The sequence below is a fragment of the Terrapene carolina genome, unplaced genomic scaffold (genome assembly GCF_002925995.2).
Source record: "Terrapene carolina triunguis isolate 2854851 unplaced genomic scaffold, T_m_triunguis-2.0 Scaffold517, whole genome shotgun sequence".
In the NCBI taxonomy this organism is placed as follows: domain Eukaryota; kingdom Metazoa; phylum Chordata; order Testudines; family Emydidae; genus Terrapene; species Terrapene triunguis.
In genome coordinates this window covers 6,168,646-6,180,303 of record NW_020664868.1, presented here as the reverse complement: position 1 = coordinate 6,180,303, position 11,658 = coordinate 6,168,646, and the positions used below count along the sequence as shown (strand labels likewise).

At 49.7% G+C, this 11,658-nt stretch overlaps 1 protein-coding gene across 1 annotated transcript; it reads left to right on the top strand.

Annotated features, from left to right (window-relative positions):
• Positions 1-5,565: 5,565 nt before the first annotated feature.
• On the top strand, positions 5,566-10,526 carry LOC112117621 (trihelix transcription factor GTL1-like). Its single transcript, XM_024215646.2, has 2 exons — positions 5,566-6,337; positions 8,074-10,526. Exons 1-2 carry the CDS (start codon positions 5,749-5,751, stop codon positions 8,601-8,603), a joined length of 1,119 nt encoding a protein of 372 aa, XP_024071414.2. The 5' UTR covers positions 5,566-5,748; the 3' UTR covers positions 8,604-10,526.
• The last annotated feature ends 1,132 nt before the right edge of the window (positions 10,527-11,658 follow it).

The window sequence follows — 11,658 nt, the reverse complement described above, 5'->3', positions numbered from 1 at the left end:
GATAACGCTCCGTGGGGACATTCTTATTCCGGAATCAGAGAGCCCTGGTCAGGGTTCGTTTACACCATTTTCAAAGTGACATAAGCTAAACTGGACAAAGCCCCTCATACACTGGAATAAAGGTGTCCCCACGGGGAGTTATCCAGGGATAGCTCTAGTGGGCTAGGTAGACCAGTGTGGTTCTCCTGGTCAATTTTCCCCATTCAGACCAGGCCTTAGTGTCTGTGCAGCACCCAGAGCAAAGGGGCCCTGACCTTGGCTGGGGTCTCTGAAGGGTCCTTTTATATAAATAATAACGGCAAAATGCAGTCAGAGCTAACCTGTGTAGGGTGCAGGGGCCTTTCCCACCACTGGAAGGACGCATGCCCCCCTGGGATATCTCATGTCTATACAGGGCCTTCAGCAATACACACTCAGCTGCCTTTCACATCTGGGAACGTTGATGGTGGCATCCAGGTCCGTTGTGGGGTTTATAGACAATGTGCAATTCTTAAAATAGGGGAGCAGAGATAAGAAGAAACCCCTGGTAATGTTTCCTCTCTGACCTCTTCAGCCTTTTCCAGGTGAAGGAACCTACCTACCCACTAGATGGGGCTTTGCAACAATCCCATTGCAAAACTCCACCTTACCGATTGTTTCCATGTGTTTCCATGCCCAGACCTGAAGAAGAGCTCTGTGCTAGCTCATAAGCTTCTCTCCCACCACCAGAAGCTTGTCCAATAAACGATATTACCTCCCCCACCTTGGCTCTCTATTTTTTCCAGACACACATTAATGCCGCCATCTACTGGCCAAAGCTATACATGCAACTGTGCAAATTTGTCTTGTTTTTTGACTCTACATCAGGGAGGGTTTCATGAACTTCATCCTGCGGAGCTGACTGTAGCAGACAGATTGTCTCACAGACACCTCCCCTGCAGTACCGGGTTTACCATGGCACCGGGCCCAGAGTCAGAAGGGGCCCCAGCCAGCCCGATCCCCCGCCGGCTGAGCCGGCCAGGAAAGCTGCCCCCACCCCTGCTCCGCCCCTACTCCGCTTCTTCCCCCCCAAGCCCTCTCCCCTGAACTACACGTCCCAGGGGACTCCAGCAGGGGTCGGACGCACCCTGCACTTACCAGGCGGCAGGAAGTGGAGTGACCCGGCCCCAGCCCGCTCCGCTGGGTCGTGCTGGGGGGCGGTTTCTCCCCTGCCCCCCAAGCCCGGGGATTAGATGGAGCAGTGGGAAAGGGGCATGGGATGGGGAAGAAAAGGGGATGGGGAAGCGAGGAAAGAGGCAGTGGGGAAGGAAGGGGGTGGAAGGGGGAAGAGAAGGGGATAGGGGAAGCAGGGGGCCAGCATGCAGATCCCCTTAGCATAGGGTGACCAGATGTCCCGATTTTATAGGGACAGTCCTGATTTTTGGGTCTTTTTCTTATATAGTCTCCTATTACCCCCCACCCTCTGTCCCGATTTTTCAAACTTGTGTCTGGTCACCCTACCTTAGCAGCAGCAGGGGCTCCCCTGTTAAGCAGGCCCATCAAACCCTCACCCTGACAAGCCCAACCTCCCCTGCATCTGTAACACCCAATGAGCCCCCCCAGACACCCTCCCCACTAAGCCCCCACCACCTGCACCTGGACCCCCACCCAAATGAACCCCACCTCCCCTGCACCCAGACACACCCACCCCCCACCCCCGCTGAGCTCCAACCACTTTCACTTGGTCCCCCCTGCAGAATCCCATTGCCCCTGCACCTGGAACCTTCCTGTACATCCAGATCTCCCACTGAGCTTCCTGCACCCAGACTGCCCCACACAGAACCCTCTTACCCCCATCTGGATCCCCCCACACTAAGTCCCTCTGCACTTGGAACCTGCTGCCGGGCTGAGCCTCCCTGCCCACATCTGGTGAGCCTGGCACAAAAGGGGCAGGGCCCCAGGGTGTTTCTGTGGCAGGCCTGGCCCTTGTGCTGTGTCAGGGTCAGGTTCAGTCTCACTGCCAAGTCCCTGTCCCAGGGGGAGGGGGAGGCTGCAAGGTGATCTCCCACCTCCATGCAGCCAGTGGCCTGTGCTCCCCACTGCCAGGGTGGAGCTTCTACATTTATTTATTATGCACAGAATTTGATGCAGAATTTGCACAGGAATATGGGGCGCTGTACAGCTGTGATGGTGGGACTGTGAAGGGGGTGCGGGACAGTAGGGGATCTGTGGGGGGGGGGCTGGGAAGGGAGTATGGTGCGGGTGCTGTGCAGTTGTGGGAGGTCAGCGGGAGGGGTCTCTGGGCAGGGGGTGCTGGGCATAGCGGTTCTGGGGGTATTGGGCATAGGGATCTGTGGGGAAGTTTCTGGGTGAGGGGGTGCTGGGCATAAGGGCAGGGCACCGGGCCGGGGGCAGTGTGGAAGGGGCACGCTGGCAGCGCAGGGCTGGGCGGGCCAGTGTGCGTCTAGCAGTTGTTGGTTTGTAAACAGTGCCCTTGTGCTGGGCTGAGTGGGGCCACTCCCGCTGCGCTGCACCTCATTGCCCCCAACCGGCCCCTCGCTCTGCGGACCGCCCCCCATCACATGCCCTATTTCCCCAATGGGGGACCACAAATATGTTTGGCGCCGGGCCCACAAAAAGTTAATCCGGCCCTGCTCCCCTGCTATTAGCACCCACTTAATATCCCTGTGACCACCCCCACAACAGATTGTTCTGAAAGTCAGCATAAGGAAAGGGCTGGTTTCTCAACAGGAAAATGTTTTCCTCCCACTCTGGTTCTGTTCCCCTATATCCTGACAACACCTTGACACCTCCACCTCCACCCAGCAGGGAATCTCATGCCAGCCTCACCTAAAAACAGAGACCAGAGAGCCAGGGCTTCAACCCTCCAGTGTCAGCCAGAAATGAAACTTCAGTGTGGTTGGGGGGGCTCAGGGCACTGGGCTACAGGGCTTTTTCCTTATAGGGGTCTCAGGCTCCAATCCAGCCCCATGCTGGGGGAACTGGCGAGTTAGAAATAAATCCCCAAGATACAAACTGCCCAACTGGGCCCCACGAGCTAACAATAATGGTCCCAAACATGAACCCTTAGTCGCAATAACCCCTCAATAGCTAGGAGCACATAGCAGCAGGTTTAGAACACACAGCCGCAGGACTACACAGTGTTGCCAGCTTGTGGAATTTTACCATGAGTGTTGCAATATTTGATGTTTTTCTTAACACTCCAGCTCCTGGAGTCATGGGATTAAATGAGAGCCTCAGTTTTCCTTTTTAAATAAAAGCAAGTTCCTCTCCCTTATGGCTGTAAAAAGAAGCTAGAAAACATGAACCTACAGTTGTTCTACATGGAGACACTCAGGAAAATTAATCCCAATTAACTTTTAAAGTGGATTAGTTAAACCGCATTAAACCCCCACGTGGATGCTCTTATTCAGAATGTAAGTGGAGTTAATTTGATTTAGCTCGGTTTAGGTGCTCCAGCCACCCCTCAGCCCCTGGAAATGGTTCAGGCACAAAAACGGGACCATCTGGTCTGAGTTTTCCCACTCCTGGAGCTCCCGTCTGCATGTCTCCCTCTTCCTTGCTGTCATCAGGGGCGCCATTTAGGGGAGGAGGGGCAAGTTTTGTACCACCAGCTGGGAGCAATGCTGCTTACTCCTTCCCCCTCCCCTCAGCAGCCAGGAGCAACTGTTGCTTACTCCTCCCCTCCCGCATCCCCTCCTTTGGCTATTCTTTGCTCAGCGAATAGGAATGCAGAGGTGTATCTGGCAGAGCCAATAGCAGGTCTGGGAACTTCTGTGGCACTTTTTCAAATCCATTGACCACCTGGAATCTTTTCCTGCTGTGAAGAAACAACCGTGTGCTGCCACCACCATAAATATTGTTCAAATTACACTTAAAACTTTCTAATTTTTTCCAACTCTCTAATTTTGCAGTGAATGGCAGTACCCCAGTGTGGCCATTTATTCCGCCATTTAGTTCCACTTGTCTGTGGGAATCTTTCCTTTGCCAGCAATGGGCTTTGGGGTCAAGTACATAGACTGTGACACAGAAACACCAGTTCCACTGGGAATGCCTAGATTTTACCAAATCTCCCCAGAGTGGGGCTGCACTTTTCTAGGGCCTTTTCCCCAGATACCTTTTGAGGAGGGTGACCAGATGTTCCATTTTTAAAGGGACAGTCCCATTTTGTTGGGACTTTTTCTTATATAGGTGCCTATTACCCCCCACCCCCTGTCCTGTTTTTTCATAGTTGCTATTTGGTCACCCTACTTTTGAGGAGCTGCTGCCCCTCAATTGCTGCCATTTTGCTCTCTGCTGTATCTCCTTCTCTTCCAGCTGATAAATATTCTTATCTCCTGTGGTACATACTTTTTAACATTTCTGAGGGTGGCAGAGTCTCACAAACTTGAGGACCATTCATTAATTTCATGGAGCTGACATTCACTCTCTCAAATCCTCACCACAGCACACTAGAAACCTCCCTCCAACTTAATCCTTTGAATGTATCATAACTATTTGTATAAACCCTTCAGTGAACAGAACCCCGAGCCAATCTGAAAAATGTGTACGATTTGGCTGCCAAAATGTGTTTCTTATAGATCTATGCAGCTAACATCCATCATTTAATTACACTATTCAATTCCCCCCCCCCCCGCGCCCCCATTTCATACTGTCTTTCCCCTCTCTCCCTATTTACCTTATTTTTCATGCCACCCCAGTCTGACACATCCACAGGGCCCATTTTCTTTCCCCACCTGAATCCCCCTGGGCATATCCTGACTGCAGCTGGACGCAGACTGGGGGCAATTTCATTGCTGTTAAGGCACCTACAATCCAGGCACATTAACAAGGGAGCAGATTCCCAGGGGCTGTGAGCTCTGAACGTCACTTTCCTGCCCATCCCCAGCACTTTTCTCAATTAGCTGGTGTCTCCGGCTCAGGGATTGGTCCTAGCAGAGCCTGGGGCCGCCCAGTGGGGACGGAGGGGGGGTTTCCAGCTGGAGAAAGTCCCCACCTCAGCTGGGCACAGGAAGAACTGTAATGAAAGTCTCTCCCCACCACAGAGCCGGCTGGGACAGCAGCAGCTGCTCAGCGCAGGGCTCCCCGGTTACACTGGAGGTAGCAGCAGCTTGTGTTTCACAGAGCACCCACAGCCGGGAGCTGCCCAGTGTCTTGTTCTTGCTGCTGCCTCCCTGCTCCCAGCTATCCCAGCCTCTTCCTGTCTCCTTCAATACCCACCTGGGCTGCAGCCTGCCACACACATTGGGACAGGGACTTTCTCCAGAGGGAACTAGCCCCCCTCTCTGCTCCTCCTCCTGCATCTGTGAGCCCCAGAGCTGCTGCGTTACTGACACACACACACACCGAGGCTTTTGCTCCTGTTAGCCCTTGTCGGAGCTAATCCAGCTACGGGACAGTGAGTGCCCTGGGAACAGGAAAGTGACCCAGGCTGTCTCTCCACTGCAATGTAAACCTCAGGCTCAATGCAAACCCCACTTGCTTCCACACTGCAATTGGGCTATCCCCGAGCTTGAACCCAGGACCCTGACGGGTTGGAAGTCTGAGCCCTATTGCTTTGCAGTGTAGACATGCCCCTGGCTTGATTCAGGTCCTGGGAGTCTGCCGGATGTATCCCAGAGTTCATTGGGACAATTTCCTTAGTCCTCTCTATGCCAGCAATCTGCAAACGGAAGCCCCCCCTTGCGAATGGCAGCAAGTCAGCGTTACCCCATTGTCCTCTGAGCCCGGATCTGCAAGCGCACGAACAGAAATCCTCCAGGGTGCGCAATGGAAACGGATCCAGCCAAGCCTTTTGTCAAGCGAGCCGCTTCCTGGTCCCTGGAGCACAGCCAGATGTTGGTGACGCTGTGGTGTGAGGCCAGCAAAACGGTGGATTTCAGCAAAAGCACCAGGAATGACCACCTCTACCAGCAGATCTCCCGCAAGCTAGCCGCGCTGCAGGTTTTCCGGACCAGTGACCAGTGCAGGGAGCGAATTAAAAGGCTAAAGAGAGACTACAGGAAGACCCGGGAGAAGAATCGCTCCTCGGGCCACTCACCAAGGACATGCCCATTTTATGAGGACTTTGACCGAGTCCTGAGCACTGGGCCCGGCATAGAGCCACCCGTGCTTCATGACGACCTGGTGAGCCGGGATGGTGCCTTGCTGGCCCCCGAATCCAGCCTGGGGGCTGATTGCAGGCAGCAGCGGGCTCCCAGCCAGGATCGCGAAGTGACTTTTTTAATGCAACCAGTTCCAGAGCAGGATCAACAGCAAATGCTCAGTCCCTACTCAGAAGAGCTGTTTGATCCTCCTGCCTCTGGAGAACAGCCCCCTGAGAACCCGTTGGAGACAGAAGCGGCCCTAGAACCCGCCGGTAAGTGTCTGATTCCAATTAAAAGTGTATTATTACAGTAACGGGAGCGATTTCTGCTTTAAGAAGCAATGCAAAACCAACAGAGGGTCCTGTGGCACCTTTAAGACTAACAGAAGTATTGGGCGCATAAGCTTTCGTGGGTAAGAACCTCACTTCTTCAGATGCAACAAGTGAGGTTCTTACCCACGAAAGCTTATGCTCCCAATACTTCTGTTAGGGTATGTCTACACTACGGGATTAATCCGAATTTAGATAATTCGAATTTGGGAAACAGGTTGTATAAATTCGATTGTGCGCGGCCACACTAAGCACATTAATTCGGTTTTTAACCACATTAATTCGGTGGTGTGCGGCCACACTACCCCATTAATTTAACCACATTAATTCAGTGGTGTGCGGCCACACTAACCCTAATTCGAATTAACAAAATCGATTTAGGCGCTACTCCGCTCGTCGAGGTGGAGTACAGAAATCGATTTTAAGTGCCCTTTAATTCGAATTAACTGGCTCTGTAGTGTGGACGGGTGAAGGGTTAATTCGGATTAACGCAGCTAAATCCGAATTAAAGTCGTAGTGTAGACCAGGCCTTAGTCTTAAAGGTGCCACAGGACCCTCTGTTGCTTTTTACAGATTCAGACTAACACGGCTACCCCTCTGATACTTGAATGCAAAACCAGTAAGCTACCCCCGGCTACCAGCGTTTGGCTAGTAATGACAGATTGTATCACAGTGCCATGGCATCCCCACCTTCCCCTCCGCCATCACGTGGCGTTCACAGTGGTGACTTGGAATTTCGAACGTCCATACAACAGCTGTCATGGTTATTTTAAGTATTAAGTCACAGCGATTTGCCATGGTCATTCTTGTTTTCCTTTCAGTCATTAGAAATTTGCCACTCTGCAATCTTGTTTTTTAAACGGGGCTGGCCGGATACTGGAGGAGTGGGCCCGTGAAAGGTGGAAGCGTGACAGATATTTGCAGTCCATTTATGCAGCTGCCTGTAAACAAACAATGAACTGAGTGTGTGTATTTGGGAAACAATATTCTATATGTCCAAATCTAGTCCATTTCCGTTAGAGATAATCCACGCAAGGGCGGAGTAAAGTTGCAGATTTCAGAAAATTTTGCATACAGTAATAACAGGATAAGCCATGTGTGAGCTAACACAGCATCATGTTAATTCCCTCATGGATTCTGATCCAATCCTAGCTGCTCATAGCTGCAAACTTCTCCTGAAGCAGGAACTCTAGATAGTTTGTCACACTGCATGGAAGAGCGAATTTTCCAGGGCGCCCCCCCACTATACATTTGAATATTTCTGCTACTTACACAGTGGGTTTACCTCCAGCAGCTTAGAATAACATCTCTCTCTCTGCCACTAGGGCACCAGAAGAACTATTATGCCTTCTGAAATAGGAAAGGTCTGAAACGACAGAAAAAGCCTTTTGCAGCGAGGGCGCTATACACCTCTCCCCCATATGGCAATAAGTGACGAAGTTTTTATGAAGCAGAGTAAAGGTTTTAATTTTAACCTTCCCATTGCTTCTACACATCTGTCACTGTGATTAACAAGGCTGTGTCAAGAGATAGTGTGAGGACTGACGCGTCCCCTTCACAATATGGGTAGGTTCACTTCAGAACTGTTACATTTTATGTCCTTGGGATTCCTCAGTTATTGATTCGGTCTCTGCTGAGCTAGTTTAGACACTAACCCTCTCTTCCTTGTCCTGTTTCAGGACCCTCAAGCTACACAGCCTGCTGTTCTTCAGGAACTCCATCCCTGGCCCAGCGTACCCTCGCGGACCGTTCCAAAAGAAAGCGTTTCCGTGACGAAGTCATGGTCCATGTTCTTCAGAGGGCAGAGCAGCAGATGCAGTACCAGAAGCAGAGGGATGAAAGACTGGAACAACGGCGTGCTGAGAGGCAGGTGAAGCGGCTGAGGCTCGCCATCCAGCTGGAGGCAAGCGTTTCAGCCAGGGAGCAGGCACTTGCAAAGCAGTTCCTGGAACAGGAACGGCGGCTAAGGGAGGAGGACAGAGCCCAACAGAGAGAACTGTTCCAGCAACTCCTGTCTATAATGGCTGCAAGAGCACAAGCCCCTGCTACCTCTCCCACACCACGGCATGATGCCCCATCAACGTACCCTCAGCCCAGCAGTAGGTGGGGACTTTCCCTGGCTGGAACCAGCCCCCTAGGGCAGCTCCCGGCTCTGCTGACTTCAACCCCTGAGCCGGGGACACCAGGTGATGGAGTGAAACCTCAGTGAAAGTGCTGGGGACTGGACAGGCACAAATGTTCCTGGAATGTCACATCTCACGGCCTCGGAACCTGCTCCCTTGTTGCTAATGCTCCTGCGGGAGTCATTGGAGCTGTGTTAACAACAGTGACGCTGTTGCTCTCAGCTCTTGCCAGGATCTGCTCCAGGAGCAAAACTGGGATTGTGGGGGGGGGGAGCAAGGAGACCTGTCTCCAGTGGGTTTTCCCCTTTGTGTTTGGGGGTGGAGTTGTGAGGAAGGGAAGAGAGACAAAATAAAACAGAGATTAAAGGGAGAGGGGAGAGAGACATGTAGATTTAACTATCTCTGTGTAGTCAGGAAATTACAGCGAGAGGACAAGAGAACATAGAATAGCAGGGACAAGGGAGGATGAAATCACCTCAGAATTGGCCATTTCCCTCCCAAATACTGATGAAAATTCTCTCCAGTGCTCCCCCATTTCTCTCTAATTATCGAATATGGAGGTAAAATCCATGTAGATTTCCCCCACACACTTTTTTTCTCAAATTATTGACCCCTTTTCTATTCTCCTCAGATTTTGCCCCATTTTCTCTCTAATTCTCCAGTGTCAATTTCAAATCTCCTCAGATTTTGGATATTTCCCTGCTGGTTTTCTCTGCAGCAGATTGTCCTTATTTAGGCAGGAAATTATTGTCCTGTGTCATTCCCCAGATGGGAAGGGGGTTAGTGGGTGCTGCTTGGGAGAGCCTTGAGACCAGGCTGCCTGTGGGGTGGGATTGGGTGGCCATTCTCTGACAGCCATCGGGCATGGAAGATGCACACCCAGCCTCAGTTTACCCAGTCCCAGCTACTGCCCTACCACGCACACAACTGCCTAATGCAGCTCCCACCAGTCACCTGCCCGTCCCCTGATGCTGCCCCTTCCATGCTGCCAGGGAGCCGTCCTTCTCCATATTCCCCTGCCTTGTCCTCTTAAAGCAGCTTTTCAAAGGACTCCCTGCTCATCATGTGAATGTGTGTGTGGCCGGGGGGTGGGGGGGGTTGTTTGGTTACAAACAGCCATATAAAAATCCTTTCAAGAGTTCCCACTTTTCTCTCTCACTATTGAATATGGATGTAAAATGCCCTCAGATCTTAATGTTTCTCCCTATTATCAAATATTTAGTTTTTGACCCACTTCTCCCCAATTCTGATATAAAACTCCCCAAGATTGATATAAAATACCCTAAAGTCTTGCCCCATTTTCTCTCTAGTTATCTATTACTCATTTAATATCCCCTGTGATATTTCTATATCTCTCTCATTATAAAATGTTAACATTAAAATCTCCTCGGATTTTGCCCTTTCCTCAAATTCTTGAATATTTCAAGGATTGCGTATCAAATGTTGGGGTTTTTTTCTCTCTATTGATAAAATACTGATAAGAAATTCATTCAAATTTTGCTTCTATTCCTGTTATGAACTATTAACATACAATTCCTCTCATATTCCCACTTTCCTCTCTTATTTGTGAAAATTGATTCAAAATACCTCCATTTCCACACTTCTTTAATTACTGAACATTCATACAAAACCTCAGATTTTGCCATTTTCTGTATAATTATCAAATATCAGGTAAAAAATCCTCTCCATGTTGGAGGTATTCCCAGTGCCTTTTAATTACAGCAACGTCTCATGTTTTCAATGGAACCTGAGTCATTCTCCCCACTGGAATTTGCTGGGGGATTCAATTCCCCATGACCAACCTTGATTCACTCTCCTCGGGGGCAGGTGGTGGACTTAATTAGTTTTAAGAGAGAGCTTGACAAATTTATGAGTGGGATTGTATATCAGGTTGCTTCTGATGAAAGGGGGTAGGGCTTGGCAGTCCTGGGGCTCCAATCCAGTTTATGTCTTATGTTCCTAAACATCTCATGTTTCAGGGCTTCAGCCAATCACCTGCAGGGGTCAGGAAGGGATCCCCCCCAGTATAGTATTTTTTTGGGGGTGGGGTCTCCTTCCTTTAACATAAGAATGACCATACTGGGTCAGACCAATGGTCCATCTAACCCAGTGTCTGGTCTTCTGAAAGTGGCCAGGGTCAGATGCTTTAAGGGAATGAACAGAACAGGACAATTTTTTGACTGATTCATCCCCTGTTCTCCAGTCCCAAGTTCTGGCAGTCAGAGGTTTAGGGACACTCACAGCATGGGGTTGGGCCCCTGACCATCTTGGCTAATAGCCATTGATGGACCTATCCTCCAGGAACTTACCTAGTTCTTTTTTGAACCCATTCATACTTCTGGCCTTCACAACACCCTCTGGCAATGTGTTTCACAGGTTGACTGTATGCTTTGTGAAGACGTACTTCCGTATGTTTGTTTTAAACCTGCTGTCTATTCATTTTGTTGGGTGCCCCTGGTTCTTATGTTATGTGAAGGGGTATATAACACTTCCTTATTCACTTTCTCCACACCAGTCATAATTTTATATATCTTCATCATATCTCCCCTTCGTCATCACTTTTCTAAGATGAACAGTCCCAGTCTTTTTATTCTCTCCTCATGTAGAAGCTGTTCCATACCCCTAATCATTTTTGTTGTCTTTCTCTGTACTTTTCCAATTCTAATTATCTTTTTTTGACCAGGGGTGACCAGAAGTACACACAGTATTCAAGATGCGGACGTACCGTGGATTTATATAGTGGCATTATGATATTTACTGTCTTATCTATCCCTTTTCTAATGATTCCTAACATTCTGTTCTCTTTTTTGACTGCTGCCGCACATTGAGTGGAGGTTTTCAGAGAACTATCCACAGTAACTCCAAGATCTCTTTCTTGAGTGGTAACAGCAAATTTAGACCCCAGCATTTTATATATATAGTTGGAATTATGTATTCCAATGTGCCTTACTTTGAATTTATCAACATTGAATTTCATCTGCCATTGTGTTGCCCGTTCATCCACTTTTGTGAGATACTTTTGTGTCTCTTCACAGTCAACTTTGGATTTAACCATCTTGAGTAATTTTGTATCATCTGCAAACTTTGCCACCTCACTCTTTACCCCTTTTTCCAGATCACTTATTAATATGTTGAACAGCA